At 42.3% G+C, this 25,217-nt stretch overlaps 2 protein-coding genes across 4 annotated transcripts in view; both read left to right on the plus strand.

Annotated features, from left to right (window-relative positions):
• The first annotated feature begins 2,713 nt into the window (after nt 1–2,713).
• On the plus strand, nt 2,714–6,469 carry LOC118412729 (membrane progestin receptor alpha-like). Of its 3 annotated transcripts, XM_035815757.1 has the most exons (4): nt 2,714–2,823; nt 4,301–4,543; nt 5,106–5,907; nt 5,939–6,469. In XM_035815757.1, exons 2-3 carry the CDS (start codon nt 4,339–4,341, stop codon nt 5,858–5,860), a joined length of 960 nt encoding a protein of 319 aa, XP_035671650.1. In that variant the 5' UTR covers nt 2,714–2,823; nt 4,301–4,338; the 3' UTR covers nt 5,861–5,907; nt 5,939–6,469. The 3 variants fall into 3 exon arrangements, with proteins under 3 accessions (XP_035671650.1, XP_035671649.1, XP_035671652.1); XM_035815756.1 differs by having other exon boundaries at nt 5,106–6,468; XM_035815759.1 differs by lacking the exon at nt 2,714–2,823 and adding an exon at nt 2,868–3,112 and having other exon boundaries at nt 5,106–6,468.
• A 12,940-nt stretch (nt 6,470–19,409) lies between these two features.
• The window catches only part of LOC118411489 (calmodulin-alpha-like), a 51,286-nt gene continuing 45,478 nt past the window's right edge, over nt 19,410–25,217 (plus strand). The window contains exon 1 of the mRNA XM_035813785.1: nt 19,410–19,851. Within this exon, the coding sequence (XP_035669678.1) occupies nt 19,849–19,851 (3 nt within the window). The 5' untranslated portion in view covers nt 19,410–19,848. The remainder of the gene's footprint in view (nt 19,852–25,217) is intronic.

Raw genomic sequence — 25,217 nt, forward strand, 5'->3', positions numbered from 1 at the left:
TGAACGTTGTCCAGCTCACCTAGTTGTGAGCCTAGGTTGCCTTTAGCCTGTATCCAGCCATATTATAGCTCCCGAGTCTCTTCTGTCCTCTATAAATTTTGCAGAGAGGACAGAAGAGACTCAGGAGCTATAATATGGCTGGATACCAGGGCTTGGTTGCCTTCTGAATAGTCCATGTAAGTTGAGATGGATGACTGCCTATCTGTATTTTCAACAGCTTTGTAGCCATCTGTTCAATGCATGCACACAGCACTAAATGATCCTTTAGACTCGCTTGCTCACTTGTAGATCATGGTAACATTACCTTCATGCTGTCATTTTCATATCAATCGAGAGCGTGCCCAGTAAGCAAGCATGATGTCATTGAAGTGTCTGCTGACGTACTTGCAAATTTGTGACCTCGTTGTGATGTGTTACCCAATTGTCCAATAGAGAGGTCATAGGTACAATCCCTGGCATTCCTAATAGGTAGATATTGTGGAAAGTTACTTTCCTCACTCCACACAGGTGTGAAAATTGGTACCTGACTTTACTTGTGGAGGTAAAAGGCAGCAGAACTAGAAGGAGAGGGATCAGCTCCACCATCCAATACCCTAGATACAGTGGATAACAACCCATGCTTACAGCCTAAAAGGGGCTATGGGACTTCTTTTTTTACTCAATTGCAAATAACCTATCGCTAAGAATTTCAGAATGTGCAGAGCAAGGACGTCCTTGTGCAGAGTAACCAATGATGATGTTACAGTAACATTACAGTAATGCTGATCACTGTCCTGTGAAAGGATTGTTATAAATGCTGGATGACATGCCATGGCATAAATCAATGCCTCCGGTAAGATGCTTATGCTATGTCTTCAATGCCACAATAGGTTTGTGGACAAGAAATGAAGAGTATAATCAACAGGGTCAGATACAATTGACAGAAGAGCAGGTGAATCAAAGAATAGCTATATTGTAAATCAGAGGATATGAACTGATAGTATGCCATAGATGGTATTCATAGCTCTTGGGGAATGCATAGATACCAGATACACTGACAAGTGCACTGATCTCAGACTAGTTAGCAGTGCACCACTGTGGAAGCAAGAATGATATCAAGAATGATAACTGTGTGCTGTAATGTAAAAAAACATGCAGAAAAGATATTCTTGTTCTAATCTGAACAAGATTGCATCACATGGACGAGTCTCTTGTATTTTGAAGTAGTTCAAATTTCCCATGATGCTGGTATTACAATTTTACCAACACAGAGCTTTAATGCCAAATGATAGAAGGCTGAAGATTATATTGCTACTGCTGGATCAGATGAATTGTACACAGCATAATGATTCAGTCCAAGCAATAGAAATCAGACAGTAGATTGTATTCTAGAGATTCTGTATTGTAATAGATTAGCCATGCTGCAGTTATAACTTATAACTGTGGTATTCTGGAAGAATTTGGGCTTGTGATAGAATCTTGTGCCTTTCCATGTATAGTATGATGTTTTGGATGATGGTAAATTGGATTAAACATTTTTGTGGAAAATTATAATTTGACATGTAAGTGTTGATTTTTAGTATCTATGATGTGACCCATATCAAAATATTGCCAACGTCCCAACCCAATCCCTCCTCGGTCAATCTATCGCAGTGGTCTCAGCTGCCATTAAATGTACACTGAAAGAATGTCAAATTACCATCTTTATACTTCCCATTCCTCTTGTCTTTGTCAATCTAATGTCAGCCATTTTACCAATTATTTTACGGATTGAATATTCTAAATGTTATTCCTTTAATCTAATATTTTAGAGATATTTGAAATCAACATCTATCTTGAAATTCCTAAATCCAATGTGACCCGAGTTGAAACATCGCTATCGTCCTGGTCCCAGGTGTTCGGCGATCCTCTCCGGCTAATAAATCATTTTCCTTTGGACCAATTTTCGTGATCGACGTACGGGCTTTCCACCTCGTCCTGATCAATTGCAATTGCCCCACTTCCTCCAGTACTTAATGATGTTTAATTTGAAAGCCTCCAGTAGAAATCCATCAGAAGGTGTTTGATTTAGTGGAACTGCCTGGAGTGACGTCTGTGTGATGGATCAGGGGCGCGGGAGAAAGCACCGACCGGCGTCAGGACAAATCTCTGACCCTGCCAAATACTTGCCCCAACACTGCAGAAGGGTGTCCAGTATACCTGGATGAGCTAGGGGAGAGAAGTGCGTCGCACTCGTGGGGGTAGTAATTTCAAGCAGAATTCTGAGCGGGTTTAGAGAGGAGGGATCACACTTTGGAGCGCGAGTATAACCCTAACTTAAATTTAAACCCCAGCCACGGTCCTAACCCTAACTCCACGCACACACACTACCTGATGTAATTATAATATGTAAATTAATATATGCATATGTATACTGTTCCTGTTTTTAATAGGGGCCCCGGTAAAATAAAATAAACTCCCCAACGGAGCGAAAATCTAGCGGAGCAAATATTTGGCTCCTCGCCGAAATTAAATCATGTCTATTCTAGCCAAAATTTCTTCCTCTGCTCAAATCTTCTATCTCTATTGAAATTAAAACGCTTTGATTCTTGCTTCCAGCGTTAATTCAGAAATATTGTTGGAATATTTCTCAGAAACAAAGTACTGCGGTGATCAAACTTCCGTATATAGACTGTTCGAATAGCTCTACAACCATGCCGTTACGAGGAATGTGTGATTCGAGCCAATCGAAATCTCCAAAAGAACTCTCGCATATCTTATTCATCTTCAGGTGTCAATCAAGTGCCAATCGGTGCCAGCTGAGAAGCAGACTTCGATCGTGGAAGCAGACTGGGACCAGAATAGGTTTGATACCATACATTTACTCCATGGTTTGCTGGATCCATGGAATAGTGGACATTTGTTGATTAGCAGCCAGCTAGCCAGAGTTACCATTTGCTACCAATTGGTATGGGTGCCATAGTGATACTTTGGATCGTATGCAATTGTTAAGCTCATTTGCGTACACGTAACCAAACCGGTACATCAAGATTCCTCAGGTAATTTGTCACTTGCCTACCGTGCTATAAAGAACGGTCACTGGCGACTCTTCCAACTGGTTAGCACAGAGCACGTCTACACAACTCAGACCAAGGTAATACTGGATTACAAGGCACGCTCCTGTTTTTTCTTCGTGGGAAACCATGAGGGCATATCTTAGTTTGTGATTATAGCAAAAGATTTGTTTCTATATTAGCATTTCGTTTTATGCTGGTATGTGTATTTTATGTTTACTACTAGAGCCCAAATGTTGGCCAGGAGCCAATGTGGTGAAGTTGAAAGTCCGTAGTTCAGATGATCAGAAAACGATTTTGATATATGAAAGTTTGGACCAAGAATAAATAGAGACACTTTGACTCGATCGTTTTTGTTTGTATGCACAAAGGGGTCATGAGGTAAGGTGAGCTGAGGGGCGGCGCAATCACTAAACTGGTTAATCCACATTTTTGGTGACGCCTCAGGGACGGAGCATGTCTAAATTTGAAATATTTTAAGGAAGCCAACTTATGCATTCCCAAGGGGTTGTGTTTGGGCTATACTCCATGTATGTGGTGCAAACACACACAACTTACAGAACAGGCTACTGATGCTGTGTGCGTACGAAAGTCGCACAATATTAGAGCTGGTCATCTTTCGAGCTTTGTTTGACCATATGATATGGGAGGCGGGGCTCACATAGATTAGCTGGTTAGGTAAGTCATTATAGGATAGTATGAGTACCTGTATGGGTAAGTAGATATACCATTGTTATGTTAGTTAAGCTTGGAATATGCATTTATCTAATCAGTCTGTTCGTGCTCCTGGGATTCAGGTATATATGTGGACATGTTGGCTAGTTCCTAGTAGCATGTAAGGCTGTGTAGTTTGTAGTGTAACACTAGACCCGCTGTCTCCGTATTGTAACTAAACTTGGTAACTTAACATTGTTTCCCTAGACCTGTATGTGTAGACCTGCCGCAAACCTTAGACTTGTGTAAGCATATGTTGAGTAAACACGGCTCACAGACAGTAATAATTGCTGGTTTGGCGCTGAGTTTCTGATACGCTAATATAGAACATAGAATCCAAATTCCAAACCCTCATCTCAAACCCTCAAAGATCCAGCTGCCAAAATTTATCGTAGACTCTAGCTTGCTGATATTGTCATAACCTCGCTTAAATCGTACGCCGACAAGGCATACAAATAAGATAAACAAATTTGGTACAGGTCTATCATTTCTAATCCTTACATGTACAATGACGTATCATTTTGGCAATTTACAATAACAATCGTTTCTATCAGGGTTGCAGCTTGCCGAAGCGACGCGTATTCTAACCACCATGCCGGTCCTGAAGCGGTCACTGAGCATCAATGAAGTGCCAGACGTCCAAAAGGAGCCGTATGTTCTTACGGGATACAGGCCCCCATACCGGCCATGGCGCTTTTACCTGATGAGTATCTTCTCCCAGCACAACGAAACCGTGAACGTCTGGACCCACCTTATCCCGTGTTTCTATGTGGTGTACCTGCTGAAAACATACTCCGGTGAGAACCATATACATACATAATATTCTAATTTTTTTCACTTAGATTTGTCTTTTGGCAATGTTATATAATTAGGGATCTAGGCTTAAGGAAAGTGAGAATCGAAGAGTAGTCACTACCATATACTACAAAAGGTACAGGTTCAATAACCCATCGGCTTGTGTAATGGTTGAAGTGCACATGCGCAGTGCTATGCATTGTGGCTAGTATGTGAAAGCTGATGGCTCCTGATCATTTTTTTTAATCTATTGAAGGTACTAAGTATTCTGAATCGTTGAAGCTAGTACGCAGTGACCACGAACTCTAGAGACTTGCAAAATATGATCACAGTATGCATATGACCACAATGGAGACGATCTTTGATCAATCAATGGGATAACAGTCCACCAAAATGTGGCCACGTTGTTCAAACGGTCCTTCTTCAGGGTGGCTGCTTGTCCACTTTTGATCGTACTTCATAATCGGTACCATTTTAGAAATACACAGCTGCATAGAACATTGTCTTCATTAAGTGTTTATGTGGGCAATAATGAATGTAAGACAGTTTGTTGTTGTGTTTCAGACGAGGTAAGCTTCGCAAATGACGTTTCCTCAATGCTGCTGCTTCTCCTCGGCATCAGCAACTTCACCATCCAGTTCCTGAGCGCATGCGCCCATCTCCTACACTCTCGCTCTGTAGCTGCGTATTACGTCACCTTCATTTTTGACTTTCTGGGAATCGCCTTCTACGCTTTCAGCTGCGGGATCGTGCTGTACTTCCTCAGCAGCGAGGCTTCGTTTTCCCACGCCGTGCATCCGTGGTTTCCGTGGACATGTGTCGTACTCAGTTGTTGTTACTTTGCAGCCAATGCGTACTCGCACGTTAGGTACACCAGATATCATTCGGAAAGGGCTATGACTCAAGCAGTGTCCTTCACTATAACGTATCTGTGTAGCACGTCCCCAGTAATACACCGCATTTACTCGGACATCTACAACGGACGCGTGGATGGCGTCACATGGATGCATATAGTCCATATCCTGCTGGTCCCCATAGGAGGTTTCTTCCACGTGTCAGAAATGCCGCAAAGTTTTTTCCCCGGTTTTTGTGACGTCATTGGTCACGGCCACCAGATATTCCATGTGATAATGTCGACATCGTTCATGATCCAGCTGGAGGCATCGTTCACAGATCTGCAGAACCGCCGCCATCTTGATTTGGTTCGAATCCGTCCTACGAACTTGTCAATCACAGCTTACCTTGTTGTGTTGTTTACTTCTTATGGCTACATCGCTGCCATATTTGTGCGAAAGGCTTTGTCCAAGGCAAAAAGTTAAACAAAACGTTTAACTTCTTGATTGATTGAGATGGGCATCTTTTTTGTTTGTTTTTAGGCAATTTTTTGTTTGCCTGATTTGGCAAAATGGCAACTATAGTCCTATTGAATTTCAGTGGATATTCATCTACATAGTTATGATACCGCAAGATACGAATAGAAAATACATAAGTAGATCGCCCAAATCTGAGTATAACAGGAGGAGGTTTAATACTGTGTTTGTCACAAACATGTATGTTTGAATGCTACCATCATTATTGAATGTTATCAGAAATGCTTTCTTTTTATGTAATATAACTCATCGAAAGAAATATATTCTCAAGGAGGCAAAAGTTAATGATTGCAGTCCTTCTAACTCGTGTACTATATTATATGATTGAATGAACAATAGCTAGATCTAAATGCACACTGCCCTTTCTCACGTAAGAAATTAGTGTGTACGTGGATGGGAAATGCCGGCCATTAACTTGAAGTAGCAATTAATTCTTTTGCAAATAAACACAAACCCATGTACCCCTGTAAGACCAAGGTCACATTTCCAAACCGGGGCCCGGTCGGGCTGTTTGTGGAAGCGAAAAATAGAAATGTATACGCAATTTGTGCACAGATATAGCGCCCACTACTATTTTCTTTACGTCTTGTGTAGTTTGATGTCTTTTATGTCCTTTTCGTTCCCGAAAGATGCCCGGTCGGGCCCCGGTTTGGAAAGGTGACGTAGGTCGCACTAGGTTTTCTGAATATCCTCGCCCTTTCGAATTCGAGGCTTATACCTTTGACCTTACTAAAATCTTGAAGGATTGACCTTTGATATGCGCTGACAAATGTGGAGATCAGGGACTCCATCTGCTGTGGTAATGACCTGGGTAGCTGGGAGGCGTTCCTTTGATTAGGTTCGCTTCGCGGAACGCTTTAGAAGATGTCATCCGATTGTCCCGGGGTACTGTGCGATCGGTCAAACTGTGCGGATAGTGTGGATCGGAATTGTAATTAGAAAATTTCTCTGTATAGTGAGATTGTTGTGACTGTGGCCGTGGTCAGAGAATTTCAGTTTGCAGATGTATCTATACCCTGCAGTCTACGATCCACCCATTCCTCCATTCATTCATGCATCCATTCATCCAACCAACCTTCCGTCTGCCCATCGCATCCATCCACAGTGTTTTTCCTATAACGTTCCCCCATTTACGTTTTAAATCCAATGACCCAGTCCAGTGCAGCTTTAGCCATGGGAACATGCGATTATCCTACAGAAAAGGCCGCCAATAGATTATTGGTGGTATTTTCTTCACTGATAATCCTGATGTCAATCACCGCTCAGTCTTTGATAATTCCCTTCCGGTTTACGACCAAATAACGACGTCATTTATACAGATATTCGTACAACAGCCCATGCTTTCCATTTTCGGACTAATTCGAGATAAGACAGAACTGCGACTGATCCGATTTTTGTGTAGGACTTTTACTCATCTTTCTCCCGCTGATGACGTGTGATGATGACGTCAGCAGTCCATGCATAACGACAGTACTCCAATGAAGAATATACAATTATGCTGAAACAAGGTCCTTGGCTGATGATATTAATTGTCGTCTTATCTGTTTGACGTCAAGAAGATTGTGCGTCCGATACCAAATTAGAAGCTTTTATTCCTCTTCAATCGCGTACAAACGTGCCCCAATCATAGCCGTCTGTCTTCTGAGTCTGACACCATTTAGACAATCCTCGCCAGGAGCCATCTGCTTTGCGTTAGTAATCGGTGACCCATTCTGTGAATCTCGTCTGTGGCCGGTATCATTTACTATCAATCCGATTCCATGAAGCGAGTCATTAGGATCAGCCTTCCAGCACCGAAACTTTCGCGGAGATAGAGCCAAGTTTAATGAGGGGGGGGGGGGTGACCTATTGGGCATTGACCTTCCTCTGTAAAGACAGGAAAATGCAGAATGTACATGTATGTGTTAATCTTTTTGAATTCATTTTTCTGTCATATTTTACCATGGTTGCCCAAGCGGAGGAATGATCACAGCTTTTTCATGGAGACCAGGAATCACATTTGGATAACATAAAATAGTATACGTGAAGTCGCTTAAAAACAACAACAAAATTTAACATACAATGCATTCAAAGTATATAATCAAAAAATAAAAGATTAAAAAACTAGAGTTCGGCAACCTCATACCTACATGAAATAATAAGAGCTTTTGTAAATGTCATGCAATTGACCAACAAATTAACATGATATATGCATGGTGTTGTTCATCATTGACTAACGTACACATGTCACAATCATAAATTTTTAAGCGACTTTGCAATTTTTACATAAATTATGCAAATAAGTTCCTCATTACCATATTTGGCATCTGCTTATATTCCACCTATCATAATTTACATGTGTTACATGTATTAAAGTCCAGTTATTTTAAAACATGGAATTATATAATTTCCTCATTAATTATGCAAATCAAGTTCTCATTTGCAATTGTATATCAGTATGAACATCTTTGCCAGAGCTACCCGCTTGCCTAAAATGATGTCAATCCGTCAATCCTTTCTGCAGTTATGCTCTTTGGAATGTCTTGACAAAATGCCCCTGCAGTTCCGAAATTGCAAGTTAGGGGGCTGAAACCTGCTCCGTCATGAACTCATGATGCTTACAGCTATCTACTACCTAAATGTCAGGACCATATCATGTCCGGGACAAGAGATATATTGAAAAAAATACTGTGATAGAATATTTTCAATAATTATGCAAATGACCTTCTATTTTGCATAATTAGTATTTGATTTTGTACAACATTGTCTATGGTACCTACGTACCAAAAATCCGTTGTCCCCTTCTTCAGTTATCGTCTTCAGAAGTTTTTGACAAAAATGCCCCTGCAATTCCAAAACTAGCCGCTAGGGGGCCCAAACTTATGTCACTAATTCCTGAGCACAAGAGCTATCTAACACCCAATAATGGTGACTATAGCTTGTTCAGAACACGAGATAGCGAAACCGGAAGTTTCGCTGCAGTACCAAGGAAGCCGCTAGGGGGCTCAAAATCTAATCATTTCTAGCTTTCATCACACACTACCAACACACAAAGTATGAAATCAATCTACCCAGCCATTCTTGAGTTATCTTGTTGACACACAGACACTCCCGCAGACAAACGCAGAGTAAAATATAATCTCCATGACATTTCATCGAGGTAAAAAGTGGAACCAAATCTTGCTTTGACAGTTTCAATTCCATTGAAGGCGAAGGAAGGAGGGATGAGCTCCGCCTTCGAACACTGAGCCCTTCGCAGTGGATAATAACCCACTGTCCCTATCATACCTATGGTCTCAAATGGCTATGGGAATACATTTACCTTTACCACAGCGGTTTGATGTTTTGTGCACTGTACGGAAATGCATTTACTGAGGAACCTCCAAACGCAGGTAGGCATCAACGGAGTTATGGAATATTAGTCACTGCCACCATCCTTGTACCCCCGGGTAGTAGAATGGCGTGCAAGAAGAATCAGCAGTACGAAGGGGCTAGATAACTAGCTCTTGTAACAAATAATTCATCAAATTTCTTCTGGAAGTGGAGAAAGAGAGATAAATAAGGAAAGGGTACAGATGGAGCAAGAAGAAAGAAAGGCATAGAAACAAGAGAGAGGGAAAGGGGGAGAGATGGGTCACGATGATAACATTTCCATACACTTCTTTCATATTCATATTGTTTTAAAGTGCCAGAGTCTAACAAGCAGAGTGTATCTTTCCCACCAAATCATACGTCCTAGAGATGGTATCACCTTCCGAATCTCTGACGTCCATCACGTTGCCATGGTAACAAGGATACAGGGTATGACCACCTGTCCATCACAGCAAAACAACCTTCCCGCGGGCAGCGCGGGGAGGCCAGAAGGAAGGCGTGATGGGACGTTACAAATCGCTTCAACTTCCGGCTGGCTGGAGGACGCCTGGCGAGTTAGCGAGCAATTTGGACGGCCGCTTGATGGACAGATGGAATAGACGATCAAAGGCAACTTTTATCAACGTTGAAAGGGGGTTGCTAAGATATGTATTCTCTGTAGTCTGCGGCTGTTTGATTGAGAGAGATGGATTGGAACCGGTAGCTAGTAACATGGTAGTTTGTAGCCGACTTGGCAGGCTTACGAGTTGGGCTTTTTTGTTTATTATGTGCTATAGGTTTCTGATTTGTACTTTTCTCTGATTTGTAAGTTTCCTCTTGTCGGCCTATCAGAGCCTGCTATGAGACACTATACTAGAAACCGAATGCAATCAGGACTTAAGTGCAGTCAGGAAATAGTACGTGATGACAAAAAAGTAAGCCTGCTATGAAGGCCAGCAAATTGATGGTACTGTACAGCAAGATCCATACACTGAAAGACCAGCGGCTGTAATGAGGTTGTAGAGGAGATTGTGTCCGACTGGTCCGTAATAGTTTTGTCCTGAAACGACACCATTGCTGATGTCCTGAGAACATCAACAAACAGGGGCGTTTCAGGACAAAATACATTTCTACTCGTGCATTAATCTTACAACATTCAGCCTTCCAATTTGTCTTAGATGAGATCTGTCACGACCAGCTTGAAAATTCCACATCAAAATCACCCAACTTCGCGCTACTTAACATCGAACCTCAGCAATAACCGCACAATCAGACTGTAAAAATGAATCAAACCAAGTCGAGTATTTTATTCCTTCCTTCGCTATCGATAATGCTACATTTTACTGTCAAAAGTAATTCATTCGGTCTGAATACGCTTGATTAGCTGATCAATCTCAATTTAACACTCTCTGAAGAAGGAAAGAAGCCATGTGTAGTGGTGAGGAACGCGCGCGTAGAATATCCGTGATATTCTGTTGGAGGTTTGACATGGCCTTTCTGATATCGGTCATTTGGACAAGTATGACACAATTTATGCCGGTTTAGTTTCAATCTGGGGCATATTTGCTTTGCATGCATTAAGGACCTTAGAACCCTGATGTCCCACCGTTGTAATTCACACCTATAAAAGCAATCAATAGACACAAGCCATCATTCTGTGGTATTGAAGTTATTCTGTTCATGGCGAGTTATGTTTTACCTTTTCCATATACTTCCTCTGACAACCTCCTCCTAGACTATGAGAACGAAGGATTATGGAATATTAACTGTATCATTGTATTTGTAAACAACTGTGTGTAATACCCTATGTTTTGTGAAAGAAAGACGCATTGCCTCCTCCCTTGAACTGTTAAAATCAGCCAAGGCCGAAAAATGTGATTTTAGAAGGTAAGTACGTAAATAAATGTGAACAAGATTGAAAGAGAGAGAGGGGGGGATGAAGAGAGGGGGAAGAAAGAGTCGACGAGGGAAGATGCTATCACTCAATTGTACTGCCTAAAAGCTATGCACCCCCCCCCCCCCCCCCCCCAACACACACACACCAAATTTCACCTTCGTACTCTAGCGACAAACAACTCATCAATCCACACTATACTGCACCAGGACCCATCCCATGATCCAGCAATGGCCTTCCGTTCAGGCATGAAGCTGTTACTCTCCCATTCATAGCCTCGTGCCACCGTTACTGCCGCCGGGAACACCCCATTGACCCCCGCAATCACCTGTTGTGCGTTCCACAGGCCCATTCCAGTCCGAAAAACATCACGCGAGTGGTGAATTTTGGGCTATACGTTAAAGTGATAAAGTGATCTCGAATCTTTTTAGCTCAAAGGCAATGAATTGACGAGCTACTCTTCCACTGGTCATTGCAGAGAGAAGACAAGAAGAGAATCGAAAGTTTGACAAATTTCTAAACGGTTCAGTGATCCTTGAACGACCCCAAGGTGCTTCAACGCGCTTCCAATTATTTGCCATCTGCCTTCTAATGATATGTCAATGATTTGTCGATAATTGTAATGATCTTTTAATGATCTTCGATATCTTTCAATGATCTCTAAAGCTTATATTTCTTTAATCCAGATGACCAATGAATGACTTGTTGTTACCCATCTGTTGGCAAACGTTTCCTATCTGTCTACGTTGCACTTACTGCCAGTCTACTTTCTTCGGTTGTTGCTACGACGAGGGAAGAATTTAGCCTGAGTATCAGCCTTGTTGGTTTACCGTGGCTCCCATACTCACCCCTCACCACTCACCAACCAATCTTGGTGAGGGGTGAGTATGGGAGCTCCGGTAAACTAACCAGAATGGTCCTCGGGCTAGGAAGAATTGACTTTGTTTAGCGAAATACCATGATGATCATGGGCGGTCCTGATCCCGATCGATGCCGAGGGTCTGGTCCGACAGGAAAAGTGAGGTCGGTCCTGATGAGGTCAAATTGGTTTGAATTGGCGGGTTGATGAGTCCGCTAACTGGCCTGCCTGCGCGCGCCTGAGCCCCGGGGCCCTGCGTCAGCGTGACGCACCCGCAGGGGACATTGCTGTCGGCTAAGAACTTTCAGCCAATCGTCAGGCCCTGTCATGTTCGTCTTAAGACAGGTTTATGACAGTGAATTAAGGTCATTCCTTGATAGGACAGTCGTGGGGATATTTCATACAACATTCATCTGCAGTATGACGAAAAAGGCTGTCACACCTCATTGCCGACGGACGATTCTTTCAAAGCCTTGCTAAAATCGTAGGCGACAAAATAAGTGTAGGACCTTTGCATACGTGTGATGGCGCCCTTATCATGTACTCCTACCAGTCTTGGATGTTATATTCAACCATCTACTTGTGTTGTCTTGCTCACTATTATTCCATTTCCATTTTGTGAATAATCATTTTGTTTCATCTAATAGGTCAAGTCCTAACCACAGGCCAAATTTCATTACAATCCGTTTACAGCTTTTTAGTCATGCTGCTAGATCACATTCGTCTTCAAACACCGTTAGAAACGTTACCCAAAAGTGGAAACACAACTTTTTTTGGCAATGGTAATGTATCTTTAGATACGTAGATGCTATCCAGTTCTAACGGTATTGGGCAGTCCGTGGCGTGTCATCTAGTGTACCTGGTCAGCACCCAGGGCAGTGAACACAGGCTGTTCTCCGCGTCGTCAGCTTCTCTGTCCGCCTGGCCGACTTAGCCCAAACGAGGATTTTTGTCTGCCTACTTAACTTACTTGATCAAGTTAACGGCCTTCTTTGCTATGTTACCTTTCGCGGGGGGTCTGAGGCAAAATGCATTACCTCGGGTTGTGCTGCCCCTGGTCCCGAAGAGATGACCTGTGTAGGCCCAGGTAGCCCTATGGATTTCAGGTCACACCTTCTGTTATGTTTACTATACCCAGAAGACCTGACATCCCCATAGATTATAATTCAGTAACAGAATTTGACAGACGATACCCGAGTCCTAGTTACGCCAATGTTTATGAAGAAAAGCGGACATCAATTTGGCCCCGTCAGGCGTCCAAGAATGTATGTCACAAATCGCAATTATTCTGGACTCCTCTGCGTCCCACCAAATCCTGTTTCCCTTAAAATAAAAACGACTGAAAAAATGTGTCCTACGATTTTCTCACATCAAAACTTCTCTCAGCATTGCTTTCTTTTTCAGCCCCAGATAAGCAGATAAGGTATTAAATTCCGATGTTTCCACAACAACACAATCAGACGACTGTTTGACGGAGAATTCAACAAGCAAACAGCACACACACACACACACACACACACACACACATACACACACACACACACACACACACACACACACACACACAGACGCACATACACACACACACACACACACACACACACACAGACGCACATACACACATCCTCTTTTGTATGTGCTTGTATTACGCAGGGCTGTGTCTTAATTTTTTGTGTCATTTTTTTATAAATTACGTAATGGGTTGGAAAGATGAACTGCACCAACAGACCTTCTCCTACATCTATTTTTATGCGTCCTTAGTCATGAATTGGTAGATGGACGGTCTTGTTTTATGTATGAAAATACGCATCTATTTGTCTTAATGCCCGACATTGCGGCTTGCGAGTGCCAGAAGGCATGAAGTAGGTCAAATAGAACGTTGGTCAGTCGAGGTTTAGGACGTCATTTTTCACATTTCAAGGGCACGGTGCTGGAAGCTCTACATTTTACCTTGTTAGGCAATGTCCACTGTAGTTTCAGATACAATTTACTAGACGTTACTTTAGTAACTTCAAGACTACCGCAAGCCACTCTGTCTTTCGTCTTGACAAGTCTTGCCAAACGTTGTTAATCGAGTGACGCACAGGCGGCGACGTTTTCCTCATTGCGTATTCTAACGGGGTGACCGCGCTCGAGCTGGTCTCAGTAAATGCTTACAAAATTCAAATCGCAGCGTCCTCAGTGAAGCCTGATATCCATGGGTGTCGTGGAATGACTAGCAAACGACGTTCAAACGTTGTACATTGCATATAAAACCACCAAAAAAGTGCTAGATAATGAATTCCACTCTTGGATATTCTTTGGGATAAAGAGAACATCCCAATCCTAGGTTCATAACTTTCATCTTTGATCGTCGCCGTTTTTCGTAATATCCTGAGCAGGTCCTAAGAACCCACAAGCTTCTCTGCCATGTTTGTACATCGTGACGTTGATTACATAATTCTCTTCCTGTCCACCAATGTTTTAATGTTGGTAACACTAGCACCCCAATTTTATCGAAACAGAATCTGTACCCTTTCTAAATTAGTTTGCCCTTGTGTTTTCATTGCGGTGACAAAGATAGTGCGTTTATGCATGCATGGGCCATTGCGGAACTCCGCGCCATTGACTTTGACGCATGTCCCGATTCATGTTGAGCTTGGTCGGCGCCGTGAATCGATCCGACAAGGTGCTGACGTCGTCTGCTAGGGTCTTCGCGTACAGACGTGGAGACAATACATGATGCTGAGGACAAAATATATCCTTCCGTTCTTGACTTGTTTTGTTTTGTTTCTAAATCTTAAAATGAAACGTCACTACGTACAGTTAAAAAAAGAACGAACACATGCCTTTGCCAAATAAAATAGGTTTGTTATGTAGAATGGTGTCTGTAGACAAATGCGTTACTCATTTCATTATGTTTTATAATTATATGCTTGGAGTTGGTTTGTAAAATTTCGGAATTAATTATGCAAATAAGGTCCCAATTTACAATTAATCAATATCAAATTGTATCAAGCATTGCTTAAGCTATCAGCATACCAAGAATCATGATGATCCTTTCTTGACTTATTCTCTTTCAAAGTCTTTAAATACACCCCTTATACTCTCTTTCCTCTTTCTCAGTTACATGTGTGACAACGTTGAAACTACTTTAATGGAATGCAGTGGATTTATGAACTGTGCCAAAAATCGTGCCGAACCGTCTACATGCCAAAAATCGCGACGAACCGTCAACACGTTCATATTTTCTCATTAATTATGCAAATGAGGTCGTCATTTGCATGATTAATATATATTGCCATTTCTCTCTTTCTCAGCTACATATGTGACAAGTTTCGAAGTCCTATCATGGAATGTAGTGGATTTATAAAATGTCCTCATTAATTATGCAAATTATCTGTTGATTTGCATAATTGGTATCTCATTATGTAGGTTTTCACTTACGCTACCTACATACCAAAAAACATGATGATCCGTCAACATGTTCATATTTTCTGATTAATTATGCAAATGAGGTCATCATTTGCATAATTGATATCTATTGACATTTCTCTCCTTCTCAGCTACATATGTGACAAGTTTAAAAGTCCTATCATGGAATGCAGTGGATTTATAAACTTTCCTCATTAATTATGCAAATAAGCTGGTGATTTACATAATTAGTATTCCATTATGTAAGTCAACACTCATTCTATCTACATACCAAAAATCATGAAGATCCGTCAACACGTTGCAGAGTTATTCTCGTCCAAAGTTTGAAAGGAAACCGGCGCTTGCAGTACCAAGAAAGCCGCTAGGGGGCCCAAACTAACAGCACATACTCTCTGCCCCGTGGGCTATCTACCACCCATAAATCATGACCGCAGCATGTCCGAGATATAAAAAATTGAGTTTCCGCTGCAGTACCTTAGCAAGCCGCTAGGGGGCCCATTATCGAACTTGACCTTCGTTTTCCCGACCCCTACCCACCTACCAAATATCATCAGGATCCATCCAAGGCTTCTCGAGTTATGCTGTTAACACACAGACACACAGACACACAGACACACAAACACGCCCAAAACATAACCTTAGCCATCCTGGCAAAGGTAATAATAATGGAAAACCCAATTTTTCAAGCACTAGGACTACACTACCAACCAGTCCTTGTGGCAATAGCGTGTCAGGAACGTTTGCTGCAGCATCAAGGAAAGCCGCAAGGAGTACCACATGTATTCATATTTCTTTGCAGGTCAAGGCCCAACTGCAGAACCCAATTCCTTAACAGCCCAGTGACCAGTCATATCTTGTGGAGATTATGCATGCTGTTTAATCAAACACCGTAATATCGCTACAAACTCTACCAAAAACATACACATCGTTCTAAACATACCATCATAGTGCAACGTCGACTACCACAAAGCTTATAGGGTATTCTAGAAACGTGGCCCGTTTATAAAGTAGGCCAACTGTTTTAGATGTATTGTTTTATCGATTAAAGATATACAGTTCCCGCATCGTTTTATTGACCGGTGGTTTGAACAGTACCGACAAAGAAAAACACGTCAAAGGTGATACATAAACGTACCTATTAATGTTTCTAACAAACAAAGAAAACAGGATTTTTTCTCCCAAGAAATGGCCACTAAAAGCCACCGTTTCTATACGTGACAAATGTAATATCTCACCCGTATATACATCCATGTTTAATAGCTCTAACAAACTACAATGACAGTCGGCCCTTTGTAATTCAGGACAGGAGTTTCCCGTTTTAAGGACTCCTGGGCAAACTTCTTTACGGTGTTTGGTGCCTCCATGGGGGTCTGTCTTGTGTGTCGAATGTAACCTGATATGCTGTCCATTAGACAGGATTCAAAGTAAAGTAACAGTGTAACACAAAATCTTGTTTTATAGACGGCGTTGATTTTGGTCCCTTTTTCCAAAGAAAAACATCAATTCTCCGATGGAAACGTTGTAACAGCGAATTTCCAGAAAGAGGTTGTGAGGGAAAATCAAGTTGTGACCAAGGCTCCTTGTTGTGACTGGTTTCTTGTTTTTCTCAAAGCGCAACCATCCCTAAAAACGTTAAGATTTTTAATCCCCAAATCCATCCAAACACCTTCTCTACCGTAAGATTAGAAATTCGTTGTAAATTTGATAAAAATGTAAAAATTAAAAAAGATGACCTTAAAAAGTAATTTGATTTTTTACACTCTTTCGTCAGATTCGGTATTGCCATAGACGCCAACCATAGAATCAAATTCGCAAGGCCAGTGTATTCCGAACGTTACTCGTTTTGGTTGTCGGCTATTCTTTTGTGAAAGGAAGTTAGTACATTTGTATAGGGAAGCTAGTCTTTCCAATAACAAACAATTAATTAAGTGTTCACAGTGTGAATTATAAATCCATTGATACTATTAAAACATCAACAACGTATTCAGCGAATTCCCTCTTGCACACTTTGATTATAGAAAGCATTAATTGTAAATGAAAGCTTAATTAGAACAGATGGCCTTTATCTATGATTTTGACGAGTCTAAATGGGTTAGGATTCATTGGGGAAAAATCTTCGGCACGAAAGTATTTTAAGGATAAGAATTTGGGACAAAATGCGTCACTTGTTGGAACAAATGCTGAGAAGCGTCGATGAATGTTAGATATCCAGGTAATAAGATACGCTATAAAGCAGTTACTCAAGCAACTGGATATGATTTTTATCATCGTTTTGGTTTGACTGTTTCCAGAATCATATACAGTTGCTTGAGTAACTGCTAGTTGGCGTAATGTTGAGAAAGTCCACGGCCACGTACCTTTGCCAAATGATGCCTTTGTGACTAACATTTCAGTTGCTACGGGCCTCATTTCGCAAGCTAAACCACTTCTTCACAACCCCAAGAGCTATCTGCCATCCAAAAAACACGAACATAGCATGTCCAGAGCACAAGACATGAAAACCGAACATTTTGATGCGGTACCGAAGAAAGCCACCAGGAGGTCCATAATCGAACTTGCCCTTCCCTTTGCCGACACGAATCCATGTATGAGACATCGCACGGATCCATGTACAAATTCTCGATTTATCGTGTCACGAAAGAACCAAACAAACACACCCAACACGTACCCATACTTTGCACTGAAAACATAACCTTCTTGGCAAAGACAACAAGGATTGCCACAATGGCATGTGGTATAGGAAAGAATGCTCTTTCGTGAGAAATTGTGAACTTTCATTGTATATGAATTCCTGGCTGCTAGACGTTGTTCCCTTGGGAAAGACACTTTACTCGTCTTTGCTCACTCCGCCCAAGGAGGTTATATCGAGGTTATAGAGGTTATCTCTATGTGACCTCCCTGCTCCACCAAGGTATAGAAATGGGTACCTGAGTTCTGTGCGTGGGGTAAAAGGAGAAGATGAACTTACCGTACCGCGCTCCAGCCAACGTAGATAACAACCCACTGATTCTACAGCCCCAAACAAGCTGTGGGGCTACCTTTACCTCTTTATCGTACATCAACAAACTTAACATGTTTGTCTTTCACCAGTTTAAGTTCTGAAATCTTGGAAGCTGCACTTTTATAAAAACTCGGCCGCCTAGAATCCATATTTTGACGATAACATTCTGTGCATACGCGGTCTGATATTACAGTTTAGGTCCAACCTCCATTTGAAGTGTGAATCTTCAAAAGCCATTGTCCTTACTTGACCTTTACTTTCCAATTTCTCCGGCCTGCCTCAGCGACTTGAGAAAGTGCCTGAAGTTGAACTTTTCGCGGCCCTGAGGGAAATGTACAACTTTTAAAGAGCGGAAAAATGCTTTTCACGTCCTGCTGATTTTGAAATGAACCTTCATGACGGTGCGAATATCGAACCTTTGGGATTATGATTTCGGAATTAGGCTGATCAAGAATCGATCGATATTTATGATTGATTTTGGTGCTTCTGACCAGGCGGTGATAATGGAAGTAGGCCAACCTGCCAGCTCCGATATCGGCCCGGCTCACGCCCGCGGGAGGGAGTCAGGCTACACGGATTTCATTGTATGGATGACATCCGCGCCGCGTGCAGCAATTTTCAAAAATGTTTTACCAAAGAAGAAGATGTAAAATGACAATAGTATAAATAACAATGGAATGATTTCATGTTTGGCATACCGTTGTCTGTTTGCTCAGTCATTTGGTCAATCTTCCTGACCAAATTACATATCGAAGGCGATAGTTTTTGCCCAATTTTAATTTTTTTTCCTCATTGGCATAGGTTTTGGGGTGCCCAGGGGACATCATCCATGAGGTGTATCACTTCATACTGGAATCAGATGATGAAATCAGAAATACTTTGATTTTTTTTCAAACAACTTTTGAAACGCGCCCTACGTTACGTCGTCCAGCGTCGTATTAGCGCAGATGCGTACGGGTCAGAGGTCAAACGCCGACACCGCATACAAATGAAGCGCCGCTCGCCGACGTTTTTATTACGTCCCTGTGCATTTCCCTGCGCGCCTAAATATAGCGGCCGCAAGACGACGAGGCAGCGTGGAGGAGGACCGTTCCGGGACTGCAGAGGCTACGGGGCCACACGTCGTATCCTGCCGAGGAGCTCCCTACAGCGTGCGGTGGAGCGGAGTGTTCCAGCGTGACTAGATACTACTTGCTGGCAGAAGGGAATGCCAGGCTGCCCGCTCCGCCTACAGGCATGCAAGGCATGTTGGTGACTGTGTAAGACAGCCGTACATCTACAGTGCCATAGCGCACGCTGCCGCCTCATCAGTCGTACCACGCTACTTACGCCAATCAGACGTTACTCCAGCAGCCACCGAAAAATAACGACAACGAAAACACGGACACCTTCGCGGAGCTTTCTTAAATTCTCAACGGAGGGAGACAATCCAGTTAATCATGGTAGGCTAATTTCATTGTTTATGGTATCGCGGGAGTCGTGTTGGGTAGTGTTGCTACCCTCGACACGTTGGGACGCCAAATACGGGAGAGGGAATCCCTCATGTGCCAGGGCAGAGCCGTCGGGTATAACCTCTCGTTAACACCGCTCTGACTCTCGCACCACGCCGATAAAGTCTGCTACGTTTGTTTGCAATGTCAGGCGACACTGTGTTGTCAGAAGCAGTGAAGAATACTTGAATGTTCCAGTTGCTTTTAGGTCAGCGATGCTTATGTCAGCAGCCACTGCTGATGCACAGCTGTTTGACCCGGCGGTTTGACTGACATGACTTCATGACAGATCGCATGGCACATGGCTGTAGCGTCATACCATATATGATAACACGGAGAATCACGGAGCACGGAGAATCTTTTTATTGGACGGAAACACGCAAACACACAAGCGTGCGCACGCACACTTTCACGTATCTATATCCAACAAACGGACAATATAGATATATACAATGTATGTACAACGTTACGGTATGAAAGTTGACACGGGTCTTCTGCAAGAATCCAAAGTACATGTAGCTTATCTGAACTGTGAGAAGGTTGATCTTTCTTTCAAGCGCATAAAACTAGAAAAGTCTGCGTGCTTTCTGTTCCTTGGGAACGCTTGTAGATGGACTTAACACGTTTTAGTCCGTTAGATTTCGGTGTCGCTTAAGGCTTAGGTCGTGTTCACATGCCCTATATAGAATAGCTGCCGGCAGCACAAACCAATGAGTACATAAAGGAACGGCCAGCAAAAGTGTATTATGAGCTCAAAAAGACGAATAAAAGCCGGTCCAGAGAGTTATGAAGGCTAATCCAAAGCTGATCCTGCTGCCGCCGCCTATCTAATGATTTATACTCTGATATCAGATATTACTGTTTCTACTCGTATCTATTCATCTATTGGTTTGGTTGTAGCAGTACACGCAGTATACGTAACCAGAGCTAGTTACAAAGAATAGCCAGGTTAATGATAACGGAAAACCTAAGTATAAGATAGTATGTGCAAGAGGATGCTAAGAATGAGTATGTAACGTTTCGTGTGTTAATTTTTGCTGTGATTCGGCCTCGGGCATTTTGCATTGGCAAAGTCACCCGACTTTTTGTTGTAAAAGACTAGTTTTCAAGACAAGGATAAAGAAATAAAGACCGTGATATTGCAGAACTCAAAATTACACAACGGGACAAAATAACAAAATACATGTTTTATTGTTGTTGTGACATAGGCAGGTGTGTTGACGACAATCTTTATTGGCAAAACAGCAACCGTCATATTGATTCAACTAAAATCACCGTGGCGACGATGACGTCACAGGTGCTTTGACGGAATCGCCGTGTGTTTGGCAGATGTATCCACACCGACTTGACGGAAGACGTCACTGGTATCCAGGTAACCCGCCTTCTGTACGGACGATGTGGAAACCGTCGTCTGATAACCTCGGACGAGAATACAATAAACCAATACACTGTCATTAGCCGTAGCACACCAGTTCTCTATGTCAAGTACAAACTACGGGATATGTACTTGTGGTGAGTTCTTTTATGTGTGGCTCTCTTCGAACACGGGACCTGTCGTCCCATTCGAGAGGACCTCCCCAGTCGACCCTGGGTACCCATTCTCACTTGAGTCTGGTGAGATAATCGGTACAAAGTGCCTTAACCAAAATTGGAGCCAGTCTACAGAAAGACTTTATGATACAGCCTAGCGTAATGATGTTAGTCATATCAACAGTAATACTCTATAGTAGCAGTAGCAATATTGGCAGTCAATATGGCTACATGTATATGATAATGCCCCCGTCTTTAGCTCAGCCGACAGGGTAGAAATCATCACGCTTCCACTATAGCGGTGTTTGATCGTGCTTAATGAAAGGCGCGGGCAGAAGTCTACAGGGGAAGCAGTGCTACTTTTAGCTGCAATTAGTTATGAATTACCAGCATTATGGTTGGCGTCACCGGCCATATTCCCCATGTAACCGGGCTTTCAAAGCTGCCCCGTGTACTCTGCAGCTGGTGCCAGCGATAATAAGCATAGAGCACATGTACGATTACCACATACACAGGGAAGCTAGTACTAGTACCCATTATCATATACAAACTTATCATGTGATTGATATTGAGTGTAAACTGTGATAACGTGCTGATATCGAGTTTTACCACTGTCCGGCCAATGAGATAATGCTATTAGGTCTGCCGATATGGATTGTCCGTGTGGCAATGCGTTCCGCTATTCACTCGAGTGCAGTGCGCTCGTCTGTCAGCAGAGTATGTGTTTACAATGTATGTGTGTGTGTGTGTTTTGTTGTGTGTTTATTTGTGTGTTTACGAGAGAGATCGAGAAATTGAGAGATGGAGGCAGAGAAAGAGATGGATAGAAAGATAGATAGATTGGGAGGTTTGAGAGAAAAACAGATTGATTGAGTGAGACAGACAGACAGAGAAAACGAAGAGATAAGTGAAATCGTCCCATTCCCATTTTATTTTGTTATATTCACTCATCGACCGAGCCTGAATGATGTACGTGTAGGATTAGGCGGTCGGCTATTTCAATCTCCTGCGAAAGATGAATCTGCATCATCCCAATTGAGAGGATTATAAATTTAATATCTACCCAGAATTCATCAAGCTATCTCATCACTCTCCATCGTGATTGTTAAAAAATAAGGTCGGTTTATTGGAAGCCCACATAAAGCTATATCTAAGATTGAAATGGGAACAATTTTAGAAGACAATTTTGTGCGATATAATGTAGTATGACGGGATGAATTCCGCATCATTACAAAGGTCATTTACCATAAAACCCCTCCCAAAATGGATTACACAGCACAGATATGAAAAGGAAATATCGTATCCGGATGAATTCATCAAAGAAAACAACATTACCTAGGCAACTGTGTCTGAACTGGTGAACTGGTCACGGTATTAGTTACTACAATATAACCTCCCTTCGGCGTAACACACCAATTTCGCAGGCACGCGGCAGCGATGGTAACGTCGGTGTCACAAATTGGGATCTAGAGAATCTAGATTTGCCCGACGAGTACGCGAGCTCTAAAGGACATTTTGGGCAGCAATACAAACTGTGCGATTTCTAGAGATTGGCCGATGTTAGCAGGTTACAGGGTATATCGAAGTTGCCAGACGAAAAATTGGCACGATTCTTTGGTGAGATTGTAAAATTTCGGCGACCTTCTAGTGATGGACAAATTCGACCTCATGCTGTTGACAGTGTGACTTTGACTGTATTTTTGTAATGTATGATCATTGCACAACGATCTGTTATACCTAGCGCCTGTTGCTCAAGAGTATCCAAATACGTATGCACTGTCATTACCAATTATCCGTAGCAACTTCAGCGGTATAAAAAGCAGAGTAAACGTATCCTGTGAGTATCGGCTATGCCCATGAACACCTATCCCCCAATTTAGTGGCATTCAACCGATGTTTCATCCAGAGTACAAGGTTTTTGTGACCGTTGTGCCAATACCTGTATCGCGAAGCTACTTCACCCATAGTGCGCTGGGCCACTAAAACGTACAACCCTATTACGGCGCCGGAACCTTACCCAATCTCGAAAGTTCGCCCTCCCGTCCTATTCCATTCTCTCGATTGATTTTCCATCCTCATCAATTCAATACTTTCCGTCGGTGACGATGTCGTGCCGATGAATTTTTTACAATTCTATTACCCGCCTTTGACATCAGGGACTCCTGCATACGTAAGGTGAAAAACTAGTCTTCACTGTATGCATGAAAGAGGCCCATATCCATCGCTAACATCGACTGGCGCAGTATAACAGTATGTCAACGGTTTTGAAACGGTAAATATCTCAAAACAAAAATAATTATCAGCAAATTGACAGCAACACGTTTCCAACTAGTGTTTTTTTATTGGATATTTTGTGGCAGAAATGGTTCTAAAAAATGTCATGGCTTGCGCAACTGTATTCCTACCTTCGCCTAGAAGGTTTTTGGATGGATTGTCATTACGTTTGCTTTGTGGTCAGGTCTAATCCCGTCAAAGAAATTGTTATATTTTGGACCCCCTTTCCCACGTACAGCAGCAAAATTTTTTTTTGTACCCCGTGTTCAGGACAAACTATGGCCATGGTTCCTGGTAGAGGTCTAAATAGGTCTTGTGCTCGTCGCATACAAGTGCCAGACGTTTGGGCATTCTGGCGGCATTCTTTGGAACTTCAGAGGTGCTTTAGTTGCAGTCATTGAAATCATAAATGAAACTTACTCGAGCTGATGTCTTTTGTCGCACTTGTATGTAATATCCTGAGATTCCTAATATGGTGGAATACCTAATACTAATCACCAAGCAAATAAATGGTCTAAAAAGTTGTGGTCTTTTCTACATCTCACATGCGAATAGGTCTACTACTGAATAAATGTTCGAAAAACGTACAGAACACCAAGACTGTGCCAGATCCTTACATCTGCTTATAATCTCAACCTTCCAAACTGCACTCACTTAATTTGTCACTCTCGTGTCGCTTGATTTGCCCACTTAATTTTCTCGCCGCTTTAATTTTCTTGATGAGCGAGTGTATTGGCTCTGGCCCCTCTGGTGCGGGAAATTGTTTTTTTTTCTCGAGCTTTCCACGTACTGTAGCAGCTGGTGTGAAAAGCACGGCGTCTCTCAGTCTCCGTATGTCCTCGCTGTTTATGATAGCGACATGTAAACTGTGTTCCAGCACACAAAAGAACAAGGCAGACAGATACATGTCAGGGTTCACCACATTCAAGACTTAACATTGCTGCTTTACGATCATCACTCGAGGATCACTAACAAAGGATCACTCCAGGACCACTAACATTAGCAGCGCTGAAAGTATCTGACAGTGCTACAATGTGTATATCGGGAATGTGTAAAGCGCACTAGCAGACAGACAGGCTCAAGGCTACCTTCGGTACAAAAATCGAATTTTTGCCAGCAAAATTAAAGGTGTGTTTCCGATTAATGATCCTAAAAATTGCGGTCGGTAAGTATTTTTTCTTCTTCCTTTTTAGATTTCGGCCAAAGTAATCCAACAAATACAGTTTAAAACTTAGCAGAATATCTATTGCAACGGACATGAGGAAGTTTGAACATGTTGGGAATTGATTTCACCACGTTTTCATCACTCAGATGCCAGATTGACAATTGTTGTCCTTGCCTGCGATCTACATGTACTAATAAGATAGAGACGGGTAACCAAAAGCACGACATTTTCCTGGGCCCCACTGCCGTCTTCTTCAGCTCCGAATGACCAATCAGTCAAGTCACGTGACATTACGATCCCTTTGACGTCAATTAATATGGACCCTAGTTGTTGCAGGTAACCATGGAGA

Source organism: Branchiostoma floridae, chromosome 3 (genome assembly GCF_000003815.2).
Source record: "Branchiostoma floridae strain S238N-H82 chromosome 3, Bfl_VNyyK, whole genome shotgun sequence".
Lineage (NCBI taxonomy): Eukaryota > Metazoa > Chordata > Leptocardii > Amphioxiformes > Branchiostomatidae > Branchiostoma > Branchiostoma floridae.

Bases quoted from the DNA above. Each gene is read 5' to 3' on its own strand.
- LOC118412729 (XM_035815757.1), top strand. From the start codon at position 4,339: ATGCCGGTCCTGAAGCGGTCACTGAGCATCAATGAAGTGCCAGACGTC. The intron at 4,544-5,105 runs GTGAGAACCATA...GTTGTGTTTCAG, and splicing joins CCTGCTGAAAACATACTCCG to ACGAGGTAAGCTTCGCAAAT.